Source organism: Acyrthosiphon pisum, chromosome A1, assembly GCF_005508785.2.
Source record: "Acyrthosiphon pisum isolate AL4f chromosome A1, pea_aphid_22Mar2018_4r6ur, whole genome shotgun sequence".
NCBI classification, from domain to species: domain Eukaryota; kingdom Metazoa; phylum Arthropoda; class Insecta; order Hemiptera; family Aphididae; genus Acyrthosiphon; species Acyrthosiphon pisum.
The window spans coordinates 7,302,299-7,327,911 of NC_042494.1; the positions used below are offsets into that span (position 1 = coordinate 7,302,299).

The window sequence follows — 25,613 nt, forward strand, 5'->3', positions numbered from 1 at the left end:
TTACTTATTAGGTATCATGATTAAAATAATTGTTAAGTTTTAAACTCCGAATGTCAGTAAAAGAAAATGTTTGTGATTTTATTTTTTTTTTAATTGTAGGTTTGAGTGAGAGCTATACTTATGAGAAACCTTGTATTTAATTTTGGAGATTTAGCTATACAAATTTAACATTTTATACATTTTAATTAGGTACAAGATAATATGCACATTTTTGTAATTTTGACGAATTTTGTTAAAATTTTGTGTTAAAGCGCTTATAGAAAAAATCGTGCTATGCCCATATATTTTCAATATTTTTAAATTACTATATACAGTAAATATCTATGTGAGATCTTTGATTAAATTTTCAATCTTTTGAGATTACGTATTAGATTTTTTATGAATACTAACAAAATTCGTACTTTGAATAAAAATTAAATTCCATCCATTAATAGGTACTTATTTTAACACATACAAATTAGATTTACTTTTTTCTATTGAAATCGGTAATAACTTAATAAGAATTATATACACATTAAGTGGTATGCAAGTATACCTATAATAATTCTAACAATAATTTAAAATAAACGTTTTATTTCCGTTAAAAACTATGATAATCTCCTAAATACGAAAATGTATAAACCACCGGTCCACCGTTTAAGTCTCTCGTTTAAAATTAAAAATTAAATACATTAGTTATGTTGATTTCAAATACTAAAAAAAAAGAAGTGGACAAGTGGGTACCACTCTGGTGTAAAGTAGTTGTCGAGCATGTCTTTGTAATGGATGTGTTATACTTTAATTCAATTATAAATCATTGTATACAAAAAACGATTCTAAATGGAGACGTTGTGTTAGCCTATAGCAAAAGTGGTAATATTTATGCAAAACCAATTTTTGAAAAAAATCATTTTTTACTATATTGTACAGCAGAGCGGTATATCCACTTGTACACCTTTTTCTTTTTAAAATAATGATGAATTTTATATTTTTATCTGATTTTATTATCATATAGTGTATACTTAACTAGTCAAGGTTTCATATTAGGTATAGGTTTTATAAGAATTAAGCATTGATATGTACATAGGTGATAGGTAGTTAATTAACATTTACATCAAATCTGTGGACTGCGGTTACACCTAATTAATATTTATAACTCAAAACAATTAAGTTAGATTTTTAGATTTCAAAGTAAATGTATTTAGATATAAAAAGTGTGTATCTGTCTATAATTCTTCTTCTTTGGGTAAAACGGCCGCTAGGACCATCTCGTCAAACACCTCTCCCTTCAGCCATCCCTGTCGGATGCTCGTTCTTTCCAATCTGATCCTCCACCTAAGGTACTTACATCTTTTTTAACCAGATCTTCCCATCAAAGTACCAAGTACTTTTAAGTAAACATTCAAGTACCAATATTATTCATTATTTACCATTAATTAAATGTAAAAACTTATTTTATATTAATACTGCACAATGCACATAGTAATTATAATCATTATTAGCACGAGAAAATTATTTCATTTTTAAAACGTTGTTCTGATGAAAATATGTTAATGGGCACTTAACACATTGTTATTTGAGTATTTGACATAAAATATCACAAGGTTTACACGTTAAAATCAAAACTCGTTAAAAAATTTCAAATTATCTACTCTTTAATCTTTTAATCAGTTGAAAAATATAATACTGCCTAAGGCATACGCTACACGCATATTATACTTAATACATGCCTGCGCATATACTTGAAACACGTAGGTAAACTGAAGACACTATGTGGCTATGTATATTGTATATAAATAACATAATCGTTTGTCCATTTTTCATATATTATGTATTAATATCTATATCATTCAACGAACGCACCGAAATTAAAATCTACGCACGATTAAATTTAAATGAGCGTATAGGTGTAAACGTAATTATTAATATTCATATAATATATATTATACTTCGTATATTAATAAGTATATAAAATATAATATTTAATATTCATACAAAAACAAACTTGTCAGTATATATTATATTAATCAATATAATATACCTACATCTAATAGGTAACATACCATTTGTATTTGCTTTTAAAAACCACCCTCTATAAGTAGCTTATAAAATACCTGTACGCTTGTATGTATATCTATACCACATGACAAGTACAAAACTTAGTGTTTTATGAGTTCCTCGTGAACGTTTAACAATACCACACCCAGCTATTTGTTTTGTTACACCATACGTGAACTAACGCACTTCCTATTAAAAACTTTCGATTTAGCTACTGGCATATTCACTAATAAATTGCGTCAGTTTCAAGGTTTTCGACCTGTGGTATGGCACTACGACGCACCAACACTTCCTTAAAAATATACAAATTCACCTTGCTCTGATTATTCACCCGTATCCGCTTACGCACTGAACGATATAATATGTTATTATAAACTTCGAAATATACGCGCACACATATTTCAATATCGCGCATTCCAATAAAATACATCATAATCATAATATGTAAATGAAATTTTATTAAAAAATATAAATGACGCACCCTTCTAAATTTAGATTTCTTACAATAAACATGATGAGTTTTTCGGGATACAAGTTCAAAACAAATTTAGTTATAATTTGATATTTCTCAAGAGAAGTCATCGCACTTTTTGTTTTCTCGCTCTCACCCACGCGCAACATAGCAAATTTGCATTTAGCAGAATAAAGTCTGTGTTATTACTTTTAATATTAGACTGAACTCACCTATCATCAAACTTTAAGTTAAGGCCTGTGTCCCTGTTATGTAAGATATGAGCGTGTATATTATTACGGTTTAAAAATACTAATAAATTGTATAAAATATCGTAAGAAAGCCAACGTAAGGGACCTGGAACACAGGTAATTTCCTTAGCTTAAATGTTGATACTAGTGGAATTTACTCTAATATTAAAAGTAGCAACACGTGCTTGGTTCGGCTAAACATAAATGTATATGGGCCCAGAGAGAGAAAACAAATGGCCCGTTGATCACCTTTTAAGAATTAAAACAAAGTCCCACTTCATGTTTTTCCTTGTCAAAATTAATCCCGTAAGTACAACTGCTACAGTTTGCACTGTCTACTTGAATAATGTATACTGCTAGAATTTTATCTTTTTAAAACCAAAATACTATACTAATGTCTGATTTCTATACTTAATTAACAATATTCTGGTCGAAGGTGTTGTGTTCATATATGCAGCTTATAGGTTTTCGAAGCATGTAGTCAATTATTATAGATTACAGATTTCTGTACGAAGCCGTAGAGCTATAAAAAATAGATTATAGATTTATTTACAACCGGAATCATGAAAATATAAACAGTAAGCCATAATATAATATATTATTTATATACTTATTACCTAGGTACTATTTATATATAAAAACGATTGTACGTTTGTTGGTTTACAGTAATCTCAGAAACTCCAACCAATTGACACCAAATTTTACAGCATACATATTACATATTCTTTGATACTCAGGGAGTATTACTTATTAGGTGCTATTGTGCTAATGCCTCACGTCTATAGGTTGCTATAGAGAGTCTTACACTTGAATATCGTCTTGGCTCGCGAAAATCGAATAATTTTTAATTTTCCTATAAGGTTTTTATATATTATATATACTATAAGAATCTGCCGCACAAAATAGTACTGGTTGGACCTCTCTTTCCCACAACAATTTTACTGATAACGTTGTCTCTTTTCAACATAAAGTGCATGTGCTCGACTCAGCAGTGCAGCCAACTGTGTTTTTAATTATTTACATTTTATCACCCAAAAGAAGATCGGGCTCCTTGACATCGTTCGAAGGTACATAATATGAGGCGCGTTTCTATACAGAAGTTTAAAAAAATTAATCATTTGCACGGGCTACGCTAAGCGGGACAGCTAGTAATATATTATAAGGTTCAGAAATAAAAGGAGCTTTTATATAATCAATATAAATATAAATAAATGTTTGTTTGAAGCTTATATACTCAAAGACTACTCGATCAAATTTGACTAGCTTTTCAGGGATTGTTCTTAGATATATAAGAAAAGTGTAAAATTAGTTTTAACCACATTCAAAAATATAGGATTATCCATCTCCAGTGGCGGACTTAAAGGGTGCAGAGACGCCCGGAACCCCCCTCTCTCCAATTAGCATCTAAGTTAATAAATTGGGTCGTTTTAAATATTTATGTCGTGAAACTTGAAAAAAGACGATGCCCCCCCCCAAAAAAAAAAAAAAAAAAATCTTGATCCACCACTGCCCATCTCGGTAGTATTAATTAACAAAATGTACACCAAGACCGAAATACACCTAAATAAGTTGCACCGACGCACCATATTTTATATTTTTTCATTTTTTACCAGGCAAAGTTGGGTTAACAGCTATAGCTATATATAGTTATACTATAATAAGTGGTCGTTAGAATTGTTTTTTTCTGAGGCTCTCTGATATGGAAAACATCAAATCGCAAATCAAGGCAAGACTGGTTAAGACAGCCGTGTTAAAAGTTTCAGTCAAAATAATATCGACTGTTTCTGCTTCGGCTTCTTTCCACCAAAAACAAAAAAGGTACGATACCCGTGTTCGCCCAAAAAAGTTTAGAAACCAATGATTTCAATTTTTAAGCAAGTCGTGTGATATATAACACTAATGTAACATGAAAATAACTAATAAAGAAAAGTGGTTTGAAATCTGTAAATAATCGCAAAGACTGAAGAGTAGTATACAGCGATTAATTGTCGATAACGGAAATATAAACTGAAACGAGATATTTGTCAAAAAAATAGAAAAATAATATTATAGGTGATTTCCCAACCTTGCCCCAAAATATACTTATATTTTAGGACATTCTAAAATATTAAATTATTATGAAAATGTGATAAGCAATATTTAGTAATTATAATAATAATTATAATGATTAGAACATATATAGTTCAAAAATATAGGATTAGATATATCTAATACCTATTGGATTAGCCATCTCCAGTGGCAGATTTAAAGGGTGCAGATACATTTCGGCGGAACCGGGAATCGTATCTTTTTCGCTTTTGGTGGAAAGGACTATGTGTAAATTAGGGAACCGGTTGTTGGCGAAAAAGGCCCGTAGAGACTAAGTATAGGTATGCAAGCTGTGTCCTTCGGGGACACGCCATAAAGCAAAACCATAACGATTATATTATGTGTAGCGTATTATAATATTATTATTATTATTATTATTATTATAAAATTGGTATTATATTATTTCTTCACTCCACGCGCGGAATAGATAAAATCAGCTAAAATGTCCCTCGCACAAAAATGTATTAGGAGGTATACACACGACGCCCTTGTTATTTTTGGCGAACGTGCGGGCTCTCTACAATAGTATGAGTAATATAATATAATATACTATACAAGGTGTACAGAAAGACCTGACAAATGAAAATTAAAAATTGATAAAAGTTATACACGAATGGAATATTATAGAAATGATATGGATAATAAATTATGTAAGATTTCTGATATACTTATGTTTGAGAATTCCCAAAACAATAATTAGAAATAAGTTATTAAGATTCAAATTAATTCACACAAAAAATTTTAATATTTTTAAAAATTTAAAAAATAAACAACTTGACTTAAATAAACGTTTTTAACATAAATATATTTTATGTTCTGAGCGGAGCGAGGAAGCTAGTGATTTCACAATAGTGTTTATTTTTTTTAAGTTTAAAGTATGTATTTATATTTTTATTTTTATCCTGTATACAATATTTCTACCAGAAGGAATGCTTCGATTTCAACATATAGTACCTTATCTTTTATCAAATTTTATCAAGATGGTACTTATAGAGAGGTCATTTTTTGATTTTCTCAATACCACGGGAAAAACTACCGTTAAATTATGAAAAACCGCTAAAAATGCAGGGATTTTAATTTCTAACGCTTTATTTACCACCACAGCAACGGATAAAAAATTATAATATTATAATATTAAGTCAACTTACAGGCTATAATAAATAGTAGCAATATAAAAAATCCAAACTGACAAACCGTCTCTGCACAGATCGTTTTTCTTACACAATGATATTATATATCATTGAATTCAAGTTTAATACAATCCATTATACATTGACCCACTAGTAACCTACTGTACAGAAGAGCGACATTCACTTATTTTTTTTCTTAATTAAGTTTACAAATATGCTATTTTGAATTTTATAAAAAAAAAATTAGTAAAATGTATATTTTTTATTTTCAGAATTAAGAAATTATACCTATACCACACTGTCTTGTTGTGCGAATGTCTATAAATTATACACAAAAAAATAATTTTAACAAAAGTTATTACATTTGTCAGGTCTTTCTGTTACACCTTGAATATGACGTATATGATGTATATTTCGATGACAGTGATTTTAATTATAAAAACTCGCACGTATTGTACATGCATTTTGAACTGTACGCCGTCCGGACTCCGGAATGATCAATATTCGGTCAGGCTTGCAATCGTTCAATGGGTTTATCCCGAAAATTTGCACAGACGACTAACATTATATTACATACACATACATAGTATATAATACACGATATATACCTTATGCGAAGCATAATAACTGTTTGTGGCTGCAAACATAAAATATCTCAAATATAAAATCGTGATAAGTTATATAATATTATATATTATTATATTTTATAGTAGGTATAAATGAATAAATTATACATTATCTTGATTTATGAACCAGATTTTAGTTCAAAATTGTATACCAATAAACTAAGAATACGTCTAATCTTTCAATTCGTTGGTTTGAGTTACAATCGATGTATTAAAATGTTAAATATTATAATTCCAGTAAATTATATTGGCTATTGCAGAGATATCGATATAATGTGATATTACAATACAAAATATATTACAACGGTTGATGTATGATTATTATAGTACCTACGTATTATGTATTACTATTTTATTACTTCGATGAATCCGGTATCAATAAAAATGCATTATTTGCAGAGATACCTATAGTCTATACTCGATAGCCACCACATATATATATTATGTCTAATGTCTATTGTGATCTATTATAAGAATACAATATCGTGACTGAACTTGGACATGGCCACGTGCGGGTACGGGCGAGCTATTGACGTGAAATTAAAACGGATTTAAACAATCAAGAACAAAAAAAAGTTTAAAAAATGGTCACACTGTCCTTCTGCATACTCCTACCCACGGTATAGTTCATGCTCCTACCTTAGATCACACTACAACTATACAATAATATTAATGTATGCAGACTCCTATCCATAAGACGGCGGCGGCACGCACGCCAAGTCCAGCCGCCTATTGCATAATTCCGCCATGGCGTGGTCGCCGCCAAGAGAACGAGCCGTCGCACGCGACAGGTGGTGGCGCGTCGCCGTCGCGCATTTCATTGATTCATTCGCTCGGCGTGTCCAGACGTGCGCGGTGCTCTGTCCACAGACGGGCCACTCTCGTCCGAATAAAACATAGTACGTGTTGGTATTTTATCGTCGTCGTCGCCGTCGTATAGTCGTATTTTTTTTTTTAATATTGACGATCCCGAAACGGCTGTCATCTGTTATTACTGCGTTTTATAACTTTCGTCGTCCACCATGCGAAATCCGCCACCACCGATAGTATTATAATATTATTGTTCGTATACCGCGGTTACCGCACGCCCGCGATATCAAACGGCGGCACCGCGTGAGACGACCGGAAACATGATCAGTTCATATCAGAACTTCAGCGGCGCCGCCGCCTCCGCCGCCGCGTACAACCCGATGGCATACAGCCACCACGCTGGCCACGGACAACACATTCAGTCCATGTACGGCGGCAACGTGGCCGTGGCCGCGCACCAGGCCGCCTACAACGGTGGCCAGCAGCCTGTGGCCTACAACGCCGGCCAGCAGCCGGTGGCCTACCACCCGGCGGATTACGGGTCGCCGGTGCCGCCGCCACAGCAGGCCAGGTACTACGAATCGCCCAACAGGCCGCCGATGACCACGCCAGAACCGCCGAACCGCAAGAAACCCGTTCCGCAACAGCCGCCCGTCCAGTTCACCAGAGTCCAAGGCGGAGTGCCCGGAGGTACCTATATAAATTGATAAAACTTTATGGTTTTTGTTGTTGTTGTTGTTGTTGTTATATTGATGATGTTTTATATAATATCACGTCACAGATTAGGGTGGTTAAGTAAATTGGGTACGTTTTGGGCCATGACGGTCTGGTTACTGGAGTGATATGTGTTGGTACTTGTACGAAAACACGTATGTGACTACTCCCTAATATTGATTAAAATTAAACAATGTGCGAGTGGGTGGGTAAAAAAAATTTATCGTGTGAAAATATAATACTTTTACAGTATAGTTACGCGTAGATCGGGATCTAAAACAATATTTAAAATGCTACTATTATAACTATATCATTAATAAGTATATCTTATTTATGGTAAATAGTACCTATAGTGTATTCAAATTTAACTCTCCTGATTATATTGACGATGTATACACAGATGTCAGCAGTTATTACTGCCGGTTTTCTCACCGTGTGTGTGGCCAATATTTATATAGACAAATAATTGTTGTGTAAATATTTAACGAGTTGAATCACCGATTTCCATCAAGTATTTAAATAGTTAGGTAAGTTTTAAGTTTAGATAGAAGGTGGGTAGAGGTGACATTATATGTATAGGACATTAAATACGTACCTATATATATAGTAAGCGAGCGTATATTACTCTCTCTTTAATACTCAGTTGTACAAAATGTCATAGGTATATAAAAAAAAGGTGATACTATAGTAGCATAATATATAATTTTGCACCAGGAATAGGACGAAAATAAAATAAATATAATTGTGTTAAAATGTTTAGTAAATAATAGGTATCGACGATTTAGTACCTACTGAAATTTGCTGTCAGAAAGTTTTTTATAAGATTATGTCTGAGTTAAGCAAGATCAAATAATTTAAAAAGTAAATTCGATGAGACATTTTAGTTATTCGAGAATTTTGTAAGAAAAAATATAATGGAGCATATACCTTTGAATTTATTTATCAGAGTATTCTATATACCATATATTATTATAATTGCGTTGAGTGGATAAATCATTACAGTTATCTTATACGAGCATATTGTGTACTGTGTACCGATGAGGAGGATCACCCACATCCCCTAACACCATCAATCGATGGGTAACAGGACCTAACCCTCCCACCTAAACGCAATAGAAAAAATATTGTGTTAGAAGCAATATTGAAAAAAGTAAACTGTTTTTTGACTGTGTCTGTTTATGAGCACTGTGAAAAATGTTAATTTATTTCTAACTCGCGACTTCAAACTTTCAAAGGTAGGTACCTAAATGTACGTAGATTAAATTGTGTGTGAAATGTGTACGAATCGAATTCCTCAAGGTTTTTATAACTCGAGGTATATACTAGCTTTTAAGAGAGCTTTAAAACTAAATTGTGCACTAAACTTTTCACGATACACAGTTTCATATTACAAATAAATAACACGCAATACTAATTACATTATAATTGCAGTGTATCAATTTTTTCTGAAAATAAATTTGTACTAGTGCATTTGGCACTATTGTAAGGAATTATCGAGATCGAGTTATTTATTATTATGTGATATCTGCAATAATTACAACACGCATTCAAATAGTGTAGCTTCTATAGGTTATATAAACTTTAAAATTGTACCTATTAGTAATCCCGCACAACTTGTTTTGATTTGGTCATCTTAAATAATAATAATAATATTATTATATGAACGCAGAAATTATTTGTCAAAAGATACCTAGCACAAAAACAAGATTGATTAAACGACATCATTGTATAAGCATAGTGTAATTTCTGTAAAATATTACAACAACAATATTTACATATTAATCAAGTGTGAGAAAATGTATCTTTTCTCAGATTATTATCGCTTTTAAGTGTAAACCATACGCATTATAATATGTAAGTATAGGCACAGATGATTACAGTCATTATGATTTGATGGTTTTTATAATTAGTGTATTGTATTTAAACGGGTCGCCAACTCGTAGCAAAAAATGTGTGATTTCATTTCCTGATATGATTATTGTAATAAAATATGGATAAACAAATGTACAATCCATTCTTTTGGAATGTATGAATAAAGATTAATACAGATTACAAAATCGAGGAACCCTGAAAAACCCATTAAATCAATAATTAAGTAGGTACCTAGTCGAATCGTATGCGGCTTTACTGCAGTTTACGACGAATACCATATAAAATAATACTTATAAATTATGATATTTATGTATATTATGTGTCTTAGGTAAGACTTCGCTGCACGCGGTGCTGGACTACGACGACGACGAAGAAGAGGAACCAGTAGATTACTACGACGAAACGTACAGTCACAGCGGAGTGACGCCTATCCAGGGTCCTATATTTTTAAGAAATGGTTCTGTGCCGGTCGTGCCGTTGTACGGTTACCAAAAAGTGAGCAACGGATCTTTGCTGCAGATACCGGTAAGTGCGCTGTTGGTTTTATCTGTCACCTGCAGCAGCAGCTGTGCACCTAACCCGTAGGTAGGCGTAGATTTAGGACATAACTATAGGCACGGAAATATGTGGATCTAGAAAGATATTTTATAAGCCTCTAACATATTATGCACATAGGTAATTGAATTGGACTGAGCCCAACGAGTTTATAATATTATAGTACCTACAAAATAATAACACGGATGATATTATTGTGTGGGCGCAATAAACTATTATTAATTATATAATATATTTTCGAAAAGATAATTCATTGGAGGTATATAAACTTGAACTAAACATATCAAATAACGAATTATGTTGGTAAAAATATATTATATCGTAATACATTTATTACACACGTTACCTACGTATAAAAATTTTTTAGTTTCAAAAAATTATTTTGTAGTACGAAAAAGACGCGAGTCAATGCTTAGAAATGTTTTCTTTTATGTATTGAAATATCTTTGGTTCACATATGATTGTACTCAAAATTCTGAAATAGGACCGTAGAGCAAAATATATAAATTTTTTTATAAATCGTAAAACGTATAGATTTACTTACATAAACGTTAAAATATTTTTAATTATTATTTCATCCCGTTAAATCAATTAATAAAATAAACAATAGCTATAACACGTAGGTATGTATAGTAGACACGCGTACTATAATTAATCGACGTTGTATACCAATTTTAGACCCCTCCAGGGTTATTGGAATGTTAATTAATAGATAGAACATATTTTAATATTTTAAAGAGCTGGTTTTTTTTATTTCAAAGACATTTTGACAACCGTGATATAGACGATAACCATTATAGATTTAATAAAATATAATAAATACTCAATATTATTATACATTCAACTGGCGTAGTGGCGTTTAGTGGTAATATACTGTATTCCGTATTGAAATTTGTCATTACTCATGTACCTAGTCATATATTGTTATTAAATACGATGCTCTACAGTCTACGCTTTTGATAATAATTATTATAAGTCTATGGTAATCATGACCTAGTTCAACACTAATAATTGTGCTACTGGATATTGAGAAAATATAAACATCGTAAATACCTACCAATACACCAGAGTGACAGTTACATGAAATGTTCATGACAAAATTGCATAATGATCGCGCAAGGACGTCCGCGACGGGGCAGGGGTAACGTGTTTTTAAAATGATGTTTTGGGCAGTTTTGGAAATACAGCCGCGTGGACTGTGGCTATCTTTCTTATAACAACACATAAAATACAGTGAAAGTAGTCCAGACACAATTATAATGTATTCACCAGGTAGAGTTCCACGCGCCATTTATCTAATTTAAACATTGCACTAAACGTATTATTATAATTGTACTTATAAATTATTATAATTCCGACTCATGTGTGTCATATATGTAGGTACCTACGCGGTACACCTGTGTGTATGTATAAATTCAGTTTCACGACACTGGATAACTTCCAAAACTATAAGGCGTATTCAAATTTTTGAATGAAAAAATACAATAAATTTGATTTGACCTAACTAAAACAAAAACAAAGCGTATCCTATCTTCGAGTTGTATTAAAAGAAAACATACGAAGATTAATAAAAAAAATTCACCAAATATTATACTAAATGGTTATTAATAAATAAAATTAGGTAGTATTTGGTAAAATTATCCGAATCAAAGTGCCCTAAATCACGTATAGTCTTTGTAGTGTTGTAAAATTAATTATTTTCATTGTATAGTAATAAATTAATAGTAATACTCTATTTAGTAATGAGCCATTAGTAATGACTAATGACATTTTTATTGATTGGTAAGATGTCTACATAGCATTATGAAAATGGATAATGGACGACGATAGAAAAGTTTTAATTTTTATAGTTTTATTTGTCTATTAACTCGAAAACAATGCTATAATATTATACACTTAATTTTTCTTTCAATCTTTGGTAATCTATGCCTTGATACAATTCTTAACAAAAATAATTAATAATTCCCTATCGATTTTTTTTTTAATAATTATATAGTAAAATAATATAATTAAGAAAAGGAATCATATTTTGTTATTATTGAACCCAAAGTATAATTATCAATTTTTACTTATTATATACCTACAACATAATATTATACGTAAATGGCGTGCCTAATCTGATATTAGGCTGAAAAAATTAATTATGAAACTAATAAATAATATTATTATAAGAATGTTACAGATTATTAAAACTATTGTTTAATTTGCTTGATTAATACCTATTAAAAATAAAGCGTTCAAACTATTCTGAAATTCCATTTTGCTTTCAGGTTTGAAATAACGTAACCAGGTATAATAGCAAGTAACCATGTTATTAATATTATTAATATTTCCAATTAAATGTATGAGTTATGACTTATGACTGAGTATTTAAGTTTCAAATATTTTACCTATTTGTCATCAATGAATTTTTAAAATTATTTAAATGTTCACTTGTTATTGTTGTTAGGTACGTGACAGAAAAAATAAGTGACAATATGATTTACGAAACTCCTTAATAATTATTTCCACGAAATTCTACCCCATACGGCCATACAATTTCAATATATAACCTATCAAATGTTTTTACATGCCTAATCATTTAGTCATAACTCGTGTACACGTGTACATTGTACACATTGTAATTTCTAAGCAATGTACAGTATATAATATTAAGCTTATCACATTTAAATGGTGATTGTTTTCTTTTTTTAAATAGGTACTATAAATAAATAATATGATCTCGTGAAAAAGTTTAAAAACAATTATAGTTTATAATACACTTATTGCCAGAGAAAAAAACATTTTAATTTAAGACTGAAGGAATTTAAAGTTACCTACTTTAAAAATATATTTATTATTTTTAATCATTTAATCTCTGAAATCTAAAACCTTTTTAAATACATATGTATTAGAAAAGAAAGGGAGAAAAGAATATTAAATTACGTCATTTCTAACAACCGTACCTACATAAAATAGGTACGTATGTGCAAATGTTTATAATTAATACCTACACATATAGTGCACATAGTAATAAGTAAATCAATTAGCTTACATCAATTGCATGTTACTGAAAGTTACGTAATAATTATTTAACGGTAAAACCTGACCACCAGAGAAAAAAATTACAATTTTTAATACGAATTTACGATATTTTTACACATGTACCTATATATTGTATAATATTTATTAAAGATCTCTATTCTCCATGTAGAAAAACTTTAAAAGGCTGTATTTCGGCATATGTTATATACGTATATATAAGTAAGTAAATGTTTCAAGAATACAGATAAAAAATATAACTAGTATACCTATGTACCTAATAATGGCTTATATTATGTCAAATGTCATAGAACCTAATGACTAGGTATAAATAATATGTAGGTTTATAATGATGACTATATGATCTAACAAAGACGATCGTTGAAATGAGAGAAACAAATAGCAATCAATGCGAATATCCGAACAGTGAAAATTCTATAAACCACTCTCTATAAATAATATATCCCTACTAACACACATATGCACTATATAAAGGGTTTTTTTAAATTTATTATGAAAATAAAAATTGGAAAAAGTGAAGAAAATTCTTCAATTTACGGTTTGTGAACAAATTGTATTTTGGTCATTCTTGTTTCGTTTTCTATTCATAAAATAATAACACCAGAGCTTATTCTAAAGCGAATTTGGATTATATTTTGCTTAATTTTAAAGCTAGATGCGACTTGAAAAATATGTTTTGCATATTTTAAAGTTTTGTTGATATTTTTTGTTATTGGTTGACGTCTTACAAATAACAAACCAAAGTAGTATTCTAAAGAATTCTTATTATTATGTACTATGCTTATGCGTAAACATTAATTCCACAGGTTGTTAAATGTTATTCCACAGCCAAAGCCAAACAGTCCAGGGCTAGTGACATTAGTGAGTTATACTTATAACTTAAAATACTATAAAAATCCAACAAACAAACACAAATAATGATTCTTACTTTTTACCATTAAGTTTGATCATAGGTAAATTCATTTTAATATTAAATCCAGCCTCACCAATGACTCATTGGTCTACCTTCTGCCCGACGCAAATCAAAATCGTAGTATAATATTTGTACAAACACACAACCTCACTTAATTTATTTTCTAAACGTGCTCCAAACAGCAGTCGTCAATACTTTAATATTTAAATATTAATAATCCCTAGTTATAACTATGTTAATTAAATTTAATTCACGTACCTACATTATCAATATTCAATATTATAAAGCAGTTTATATATTTTTATTGTTATAATTATTTGATGGGACATTAATAGCCAGTAGGTACGCTGGGTCGCTGTGCTAAATACTTACGACCAATATTATTCACTTATTATTCGTGATAATTCATCCAGGATTGTTTCATTAAGGGAATTTGATACCGACCACTTGTTTTTTCACATGCCTTTATGGATATATTATTTATAGAGAGTGGTTTATTGTAGAATTTTCTGTTCGGATATTCGCATTGATTGCTATTTATTTCTCTCATTTCAACGATCGTCTTTGTTAGATCATATAGTTATCATTATAAACCTACGTATTCTAATCTACCCCTTAAATTTGACTTTAAAATGTACAAATTGAAAAAGGTTTAAACAGTGATTTATGATATAGATAAACATATTCAATGGACAAAAACTAATTAACTACATTTTAGTCAATACTAGTCATCGTCTACAGATCGGTGTCAAGTACTATAGCTCTCTGCTATCTCTTTTACATAATATATTCAATTGACCGACAATGTAAGCTCATTTAAGAAAAATCCTTAGTACTATAAGCCCTGTTTATTTTAATCAGTACAAAACAAAGCAATACAAATGTTAAGTTAAATTAATGATTTATATTCTTCTTACATTATTTATATTATTATTATTATTATTTATATGGTGCTATGATTGGTGTCACTGGTTCCCTCAAAAAATTACCTTATAATTTTTAACAAATACACTTTTCCACTAAATTAGAAAAAATGGCATTCTTTTTTTTGCCACTTATAAATGATAGATGTGTATATCTATTTTGTGAATTAATTTACGTTGATATTTAACATTATAGTGTAATGACCTACCTATTTTATACCTACAATTTTTTTTCTTTAAAATATTATGCACACAAAATGACATATGTATTGTAATGGAAATTAATTTTGTCATAATGAAGATTTAATTTCAATATATCAAAAGAATGAAATACGAATCGGAAAACTACTGATATCAAACAATATTATGATAAATAATGTTTATATAAAAAATTTAAATAATATTATATATTACCATAAAAATTAACAGACATACCTTTATCATAATATTTTTGATTTATTTAAATTACTATTTTTCAGTTTTTTCAATGTGAACCTATAAGAATTTATTCCGACTAGCATGCTGTAGTATTTTATAAATATAGACAATTAGACAAAACATATTACGAGAAAATTGGCAAGCAGAGTGAGCCGGCCAAGTATATTATATAATTTCAAACCTAAAAATGTTTATAAACTGTCTAAATAACTGTCTAAATTGAAAACGTGGTAATAAAATTAAAATGTAAGTTCTTACACTAGGTATATGAAATTCAATTTACACAGTTATTCGGACAGTTTATAAACATTTTTAGTATAGTGTAAGAACTTATATTTTATTACCACGTTTGACAATCGTTAACATGCTGGTGTATATATACAATACACATCTAAAATTGTATAAGATTAAAAGTTATTTAAAAACAAAGTTGATTCGAAATTTTTATTCTTTGATCTATATTATATTTTCCATGATCAAAACAGTTATTATAGTTGCGGAAAAAAGATTTTTATTATTTGACGGACAAGCAGAGTAGTGGCAGACGTGATAATAAAACTATTAACCTGTATAACTTACTATGGATAGGCAGTAGGCACTAATGGATTTCACCTATAACTATATAATGACCATACAATTTATTTCGGGTACTTATTGATATTTAATAGGTAGTACCTAAGGTATTTATTTAACCTCGATAAAGCGGCATGGCATTACCACACTGTGTTTTATGTGAACATTCCAATATTTTCAACTCGAATTATATTTACATTTTTATCTAATGTACATAATAATGACCTCGTTAAAATATACTAATACTAGTCAACAAATTTTGTATGGTAACGAATATCATATAGTATATTTGTTTATTTGATTATGATTAATTAGATAAAACAAACATAAGAACGCAATTTATGTTCTATTGTTCATGGAAACATTTAAAAACCTAAGGAGCCCCAAAAAAACAAGAATGTTAAATTTAAACCAAAAAAAAAATAAAAAATCATAAAATACAACGATCATTACAAAACAACGTTTAATATTGAAGTTGATTATGATTTTGAAAGTTCCGTGGAACCCCGGGGGCCAGGGAAACTCGAAGAATATTGTTTGAGTACCTATATATGTACAATGTACATAGATTATTATTTAAATTAAAATCTGATTTCCTTTCGTTTTAGTTAGAGTTATTTTCTTCCTTGGTTATTATTCTTCCAGTTTATGAAATCTTGCCAAAATTAATTTAGCACATGTAATAGGCACACATATTATAATATATTACTATATTTGAAATATAGTAATTTACTAGAGTAATTTTATAAGACTCAAAAATATGTTTACGTGTTTGGTAAAATAGTCTAAAGAGGTATGACTTTAATGATACGTAGGAACCTTGCATAACATATATATTTTTTTATGTAATATTAACATAGATACGTTTTTGGTCTGCGTACAACAAATTTTTTTCTGTCCAATTTCGCGTCGTCAATTTATTTCACGTTACAGTTGCCTAGGTTGTCCCTAATACAATTACGTTACCCTAGCAACCTCGATTGTAAGATTATTTATTTTTTAATTATATGTTTATATATTTTAACCATATGATTACATTTTACTTTTTACTCGTTCGAATTTATTAGTTACAACAGAACACTTTATAAATTAAATTTTTAAAATTTGTAATTATGACTACGAATTCTGAAAGCCAGAAAGCCTATCGCGAACCTACAAAAACATATCAATGATTTATTTTTTTTCCGTGCAGCACTAAAAAATATCAAATAGCACTCTACCTAGGTATGTTTACTTTTATTTTTTAACATAAATATTTTTTTGGGCTGGATACGATATTTTTTGTTTACGACCGATTTTTGATAAGGTTTTCGTTGTCATGAAAACTAATAAACATAAACATATTTATGATTCATGCATTTTCCTTGTAAAGGAAAAATATAGAGTAGCGTGGTATGGTTTTTTTTAATATTAAGTCCACCAATATACATAGATGTGTCTGTCTTCTACAAATTTGAAATTACCTTATTTTTGTATATTATCTTCTTTTCAAAACAATTTATTATGGTCAATGTAGACATCTAAGGCATCTTGCTGTGATAGCCAAGTACTTTCCAAAGTTAACACTGAGTCTTTGACCTTTGTTCCTTTTATTTTTTACGTATAATATAACTATATAAAATTATTTCAAGTGTAATATTATATTATTTATAAGTTAAATATTCACTTGTCAGCAAATTATCTATCAATATTATAATTTTAAATTGTATTCACTGTGTGTCTGTGTATTGTTCATAGCTCTATAGATATACCCTAGTCCCTATTGACTTTATACTACAGCCTATAATATTATATGAATAACCTAACTGGTTATACAATTTTTAAAAAAGGGAGGTAAGTAGGTAACCGTTCTATTGTACAATAGGAGTCAAGTGTACTTCGTCATTGAGCAAGTAGACACTGTCGTGGATGTGCTAAATTTGAATTAAATGATAAATCATTGTATGCGATAAAAAAAAGATTCTTAGTGAAGATGATCTAACTTTTAGGTAATCAAAATTCCCAATAATTATTTTAATAGTGAATTATAATATTATAATGTTAGAAAAAGTTTGTGTTTTTTTACGTTTTTCACAATTTAAAAACTACTGAGAGTTTTCAATTTTTACCTTTTAATAGTACCAACTGGATCCATGTTTCTACTGTCTACCAGAAACCTCTAACGAAGTTGAGCATTTTTTCTACTATAAAAAGTCTTTAGTCACAACAATTAAAAATTAAAAGAACACACATTGTAAAATCAACACATTCCAGTCAGAATCTAAAACGAATTTATCAATTTATCCTTAATTTATAGATAATTAACATTCAACTGCACCTCTTATTTCGATAAATACTGAAAATAATTATAAATTCATAGGTAAATGTTTGATTGAATATTTATAATTTTAAAACAAATACGTTCATGGTTATTCAATCAATTAAAATAAGCAAAATAAATGCAATCCACATTAATTAAATATAATAATTGTATATGTAGTATCTGGTAATTAGGTAATAGGTACAAACTTTTTAGTAAAACGGTTATATTTTGTATAGTTAATGATTATAATATTTTACATATACGTATTTATAAATCACTATTATCTTATTTGCAGGGGCAACAACAAATGTAATAATTGTTATAAATCAATTTTAACATGAGATACGTTAAACATATACAATTAATTTATATAAAACATATATAGGTACCTACCTACAATCTTTATGTTAGAAATACTTCATACATTATAGTATTTTACTGTCGCCGATTGTTAGATAATATGAATAATAAAAATTAAAACATTTGAATCTATATGTAGCCTAATTATTATAGCGTACGAGTAAATATCTATGTATAGTACAAACAATAATTTGAGCAATTTCATTAGTCATATAACTATATTATAAGTATAATGATATTATGAAGGTTTGTATTTCAAAAAAATTCTAAAAGGAAGGAGAAATATGTATAATCATCATCGTCACGCGAACCTAAATCTATATCTAATTATTAACACATAATAATATAGTCTCATATAAGTATATCACAATATAGGATACAACTATATTTTCCCGCCAGATAATCCTACGCGTAATATTAAAATTAATTATAAAAATTAATACCACACATATAAATGGCTTATAAACACCATATGATACACGCGTATAATATAGATTCTTCTACACTACTTTTAGTTGTAACATATTGACATAGGTTTGCAGTGGATCGGGGAAAGGGGGGGGGGCTAACTTAGCAAGGCGTCTAATTATTTTTTTATTTTTTTGAATACGCGTTTGTATAGACTTTATATTATCTATTATTGTATTGTTTGGATAAAAAATAGAAAATAATAATCGTACGACGAAAATGATTTAATGACATTTCGTATATTTACTTGTACAGGTATTTTGGACTGCTCTTTCATTTGCCTTAGGATATGAAATTGGAGGAGATGTGATTCGTGGAACTCCGTGTATTAAAAGAAATCACCAATTGTTTTGTCCGACAGCAGGAAAAAGTTACCCAGTGTAAGTAAGTAGTAACTAAACTACCCTCGTGATTTGTATACATATATTATTGTATCCGTGATAAAATATAATATGTTTTCAAGGATACTATAATAGACATATTTTTAAACAAGTGAATTATTAGATATTTTTTATTGTAAGCACACGAATATTACAATTAATGATTGTCTTTTTTTTTTTCTCTCCTCTGCAATAAATCAATACTGTCCGGGATACTTGAAATAACATCGCTATTCGACATGGTATAGCTGAACGCGAAAGATAAACACATAATTTTACTATATTCGCGAGTCACGGACTATGACATCAGTGTCCGTGATTTAAGTCTACGTATAATACAGAGATTAGAACTCGGAGCAAACGGTCTAAATTGTTATTCGAACGATAAATTTGCTTACATTTAAAAACGTTTGATTTCAAAAGTTCCTGGGTATATAATTGTAAAATCTTTGTACTATTTTTATTTTTTTTGTTAAACTTAGAGACCGAATCGACAGATTTATCGATGAAAATAAAGCGCTCATGAAACGAATGTATGGCGATTTCGAAATGATGGAGAACGGCCCATTCCCCAAGGCAAAAAGATCGACAGCTCGGAAAAGAAGACAGGACTCTAGTTTTTCGGACAATCAATCGAAACCGAATAAGCTTCCGACCAGAGGCCAGCCTGCCGACTCTGGAAGGTACTAGTAGTCACTATATATACCGGTATAATACATTAGTACCTAATATAATTACATGTGCACCATTATAATAGGTACTCATATTTTTTTTTATACCAATACTAATTTATATTATATTAGGTATAGACAGGTAACTATAGGAATTAAAAATATTATGTACTTGACTTCTGCCGATGAGTCATTGAGTGATAGATAGGTATTACCACCGCCTACCTCATTTCTACATACATCAGATATTCAGATATTAAATTCATTGGCCCACTGTGACTGTGCATATATAATAAGACATAAGTATACACCTAATAACCCTTGACATAAACAGAAACCGGGAGTGTCGCGAAGGCCCATATGGTAATATAGTATAATATACACCAGAAGTCCGTGGTTATTAATTAATGTACCTAAATACCTAATGGGGAATTCTCTATAAACGTTGTCTGATGCTCTTAAAACTGCAGTAGGTACCTACCCTAAAATGATATTCTCAACCTGGTCGTCTGACCTACACCAACGTCAACAACTCGACATAATATTATAATATTGCTTCATACTGTATTAATTGTTTTCGTAACATGGTCATATCTTCGTGGTTCATAAAAATATAATTAGGAACGTTTCTACATTATGGGTAGCCGCAAATAATATGTTTTTGTTTACTGTTTACTCGTTATTTTTACTAGTTTCAAGGTGTAAAACGTTCAGTAGGTAAATGGTTTCTTACCATCAAAACTAGTGGTAGCCCTAGGCCCTAGAGCAAGTCCACTAGGACATATTTTATCCTGAGCTACACTTTTAAGGTAGGTACAAACTGCCATTAAATTAAAAAAAATCTGAGTACCTACGAGACAAAAGTATCGAATTTTGTTTAAAACTAAATATATAATAAATTTTAATGATACATTTATAAGAGTATAACTAATATTATTTAATAAAATAATTAACGTTAGAATTTTAAGCAAAATAATAACTAATTCATTAATATCTTGTAAAAACTAAAAAGGTGTCTATTTTTATTTTTTACTGACCAGTACCTCGACACCTCGTACCAGTAATATAATAAAAACCACATTTATTATGATACAATAATATTGTGTTAATGAAATTCCACGGGGTAACATAATTGAGTATAGTTGATCCTTTATATCTACTCAGTATTCTACTTACTGAATATACAGAACCATTTTAGAATTTATACAAACAATTTTGTACTACCTATAATCTATATGCATATAATATAATATAAAATAATAATTTCATTACGCAATGTCTTATCTAATAAATTTTCTAAAACGTCAAAGTGGTCAAACCATATAAATGCTTTAAGATAAGTCTACCTACCTAATTAGAATCATTTAAAATGTATTTGTTTCCAAGAAAAGTGAAACATTCTTAAAACATTATTTAGACAATTAGACGTAATATTATAGTTTATAACTTTTGAAATCGTATAAGTAGAGTAAATATCGTGTTTGTATAAAATAATGACGTCATTGTCTTGTTGAAAAACATTTGAATTTTTGAAGAAGTTAAGACTCCTTGCACAAGTGTGTTCATTGCCGTTCGGATATCTGATTAATTTTAGAGGCTAATAATAAAGTCAATTATATCACTTTCAAAACGTGGGGACATTAACTTCTACTTTATATATACAAATATACAATTGATTTAAGTAAGTACGTATTAGTGCGTATTACTAATATTGGAGTTTCATTTTGCAGGGTAGACTCTTGCGAATCTAAAGTAGAAGTGGTCACTCCGTATTGGGCTTCAAACAGCGTGGGTAAGACCAGAGCGATCGTTAACACCGAACACTTCGAACAAGCTATTCATCAAGAAGTCTGCACGTGAGTCGATAAAAATTTAACACAAAACAAAATAACTAATTTATGTAAACCAAACGGACTACAAATATTCTGACGTAGATCTTATTATTCGCTCATTGAATTGTTGTGTTTTTTACAACAATGTTTGCAGTGTTGCTGTTTAATGTTTATCTATAACTTTGAAATGATTCTAAAACCTCGAGTTCTAACTATTAATTCAATATTCAATCGGTTTGCTTCGTAATGTGAAATTTAAAATACTAACAAATCAATATCGATTAGAAAAGAACAAAATTGTGTTATAACGATTAATTAAAATTAAAAACATTTTGAGGAATTTTTGACTGAAAAAATAAACATCTTACAATGAAACAATCTACCTATTTCTTTTAGTCTTTTCTCATAATAATATACCTATACCTACTATAGGTTAGTATACAGAATGGCCATCGTGTTTTTAAATTTTTCTGTTAAAAAAAATATTTTGAAAGCTAGGTGGATCCATTCTGTATTGTAAATAATGTGATTATTTTAAAAAGATAAATAGGTACCCATTTTCTCATAGAATACCTAAATTGTTGTAAATAATTTGAAATTCTGAAGTCGAAAACAACATTTTTGAAAAATCATTAATTTTTATTTCAAAGCTGATGATTTTCTGAGAATTTCAGAATATAAAATTCAAATTTATAAGAAGTAAGTAGTTAATTAGTAAAGTATAAGTATATATGAGTGGAATAGTGGACCAAAATTTTTCGGATTAGATATCCCTTTGCTAATCTAAACTTTAAATAGTTAGGTATAACTTATAACTAATTAAACTCTCGTTTAAAATTCAATTTTTATATAGTCGTATGTATTAAATATTTTAGTTCACTCTGCTTTTGAATATGAAATTAAAAATGTAGGCTGACATTCGAATATTCGATAAATTAACAACTTAAATAAAATATCATTCTTTCTTCAAAAATGTGGTTTTCTTAAGTTTATGACTTAAGAATATAAAAAAAATATTCCCAAAAACGTGAATACTTTTTGAGAATAATATTAGTGTTTGGATACCTTTAATTTTTAAAATAATCTCCTAGACCCTACTATAATATATATTATATACCTACCTAAATATAATATTAATATGTACCTACGTTTTCCTATTATTTACGATTGACAACCATTAACCATAGCCCATAGCCATGTTACGGTGCTTAGTAAATTTACTAAACATAGCATGAGCAAAAATTACAAAAATTATTTTTATTTTTACAGTAAGACGCTGACCGGACGCTGTTCGGGGGACTGTGGATGCGAACAAAAGTATAAATGGCACAGGCTGTTAGCGTACGATCCCGACAATGACTGCAAAGGGATATTCATGGATTGGTTTTTGTTCCCGTCTTGCTGTGTGTGTCGATGCGATTCGGCAACCCCGAACAATGTTTAGCGAAGATCATCATTGCATGTCAACTTTGTACTTATTATATTATATAAATATTACATATAGATATATATTTATTATCCTTTAGTATAACTGTTTATAGGAATAATAGTTAATACCTATGCTTATATTATAATATTTCGTATACTTATATTTATATATTCAGTGCCTATTTAATAGAATATGCTTATCCACGTACGTCTGCGTAATATTGTCACTCACGCGTGTTTAAGATATTTGTGTTTGGTCTTGGAAATAATCCTCTTATGAATAATAAATTATAAACGTTTAAATTTATAATATTTTAATAAGTATTTGATAATATATTAAAATATGTTGGTTATACCTACTCATGAAATACCAATTTCACTATAGAAACTATAATATTGTATAAACATAAATTATAGGTATTATAGGTATTATAAATGATTACTTTATACATATTAGCTGGTTAACCTAATTTAAATCTCTTTATAGTTTATATATAGTTTACTAGCTGATCCCGTGTACTTTGTTGCCCGTAAAACTGGTAACGATCAAAAAAATTATGACATATAACACGGTTAATTTGGATATTGATTATGGAGCAGTTATTAGACGACCAGTAACAGGTTATCCGTGTCAAATTATGGAGGATAACCGTTGAAGATACAATTTGAAAATAAAAAAAGACAGTGATGAAGAGGCGATACCATAGGTGAAAATAGAGTTTGAGATTTGGGGGGTGGCGCTAAAGCCTTACTTTGATAATATTGAATAAACTCAAAACAAAATTTAGGACATTTTTGGGAGCTTAGCCCCTAACCCCCCCCCCCTATTTGCGCAATACTACGTCACCTACATCAATTGGTTATAATTACCAATCAAATATAAATATAAAATTACATTCTGGAAATTTTACGTTTTCTTGTCAACAAACTTGTAGTGCCTAAACATATTATTGGCAATTACTATTAAAAACCCCTCCTACGATTATTACATATGAATTGAGAATCATATTTTGTAAACTGATAATATTTAATAATCAAATTATTATTTATAAACTGTGAACATTTTGAATAAAATTACTCAAATAATATAGTCCCAAACCTGTTTTTTCTTTTAAATAAATATAACCGCCACATTGGTCTTATACCCAACTTGTATATGGTGTCATGATCATTTTTTTATTGTCAACAACTAACAAGGCATTTGTTTTGCAAAACATTGTTGAAACCTTTCATCAGTACCAACTACCAACTCAGTTGTTTCAAAAGTCAGAAATATTAAAAACGAAGCAAGTAAAAATGTGTGTGACCTTCTGAGTTGCTGTCGCGGGCAGTTCTACGCATGCGCGTTGAAAAGTTCAAAACATCTGCAGTAGACAGATAGTTTCCGACTTACCGTTACGATGACTCATGAAAGCATCGACCGAAAAAACAAATCACAACTAAGCACGAAGAGAAAAGCACTGAAGCGTCTGAACTGCGAAGTATAGCCTTATGAACATCTTTATAAGTCTATACAGTGCTCGACTTAGGGGGTGCATGCAGGGGAATAACGGAGTAGGTACACCAATTAATATTTCAGACATTTTAGCGTACCCCTACTATTACTTTTAAGGGGAACGCACGGGACGCTTTATCATTCTGAATTTTTGTCAAAACGCGCGAGAATGCGCGAGATACCATCATAATATTTGTCTCATAGATAACTTCTTAACTGCGAATCTGTTACAAGTCGGTTGACCGTAGCCTCGT

General features: G+C 29.7%; 1 protein-coding gene across 2 annotated transcripts in view; it reads left to right on the plus strand.

Annotated features, from left to right (window-relative positions):
* Spz3 (spaetzle 3) overlaps positions 1-24,962 on the plus strand; it is a 38,116-nt gene extending 13,154 nt beyond the window's left edge. Inside the window, exons 1-6 of one of the 2 annotated variants that reach the window (XM_029486129.1) lie at positions 7,365-8,083; positions 10,308-10,504; positions 19,809-19,933; positions 20,416-20,616; positions 22,335-22,460; positions 23,706-24,182. In XM_029486129.1, the coding sequence (XP_029341989.1) occupies positions 7,714-8,083; positions 10,308-10,504; positions 19,809-19,933; positions 20,416-20,616; positions 22,335-22,460; positions 23,706-23,880 (1,194 nt within the window). In that variant the 5' untranslated portion in view covers positions 7,365-7,713 and the 3' untranslated portion in view covers positions 23,881-24,182. 2 annotated transcript variants of the gene reach the window in all.
* Positions 24,963-25,613: the final 651 nt, after the last annotated feature.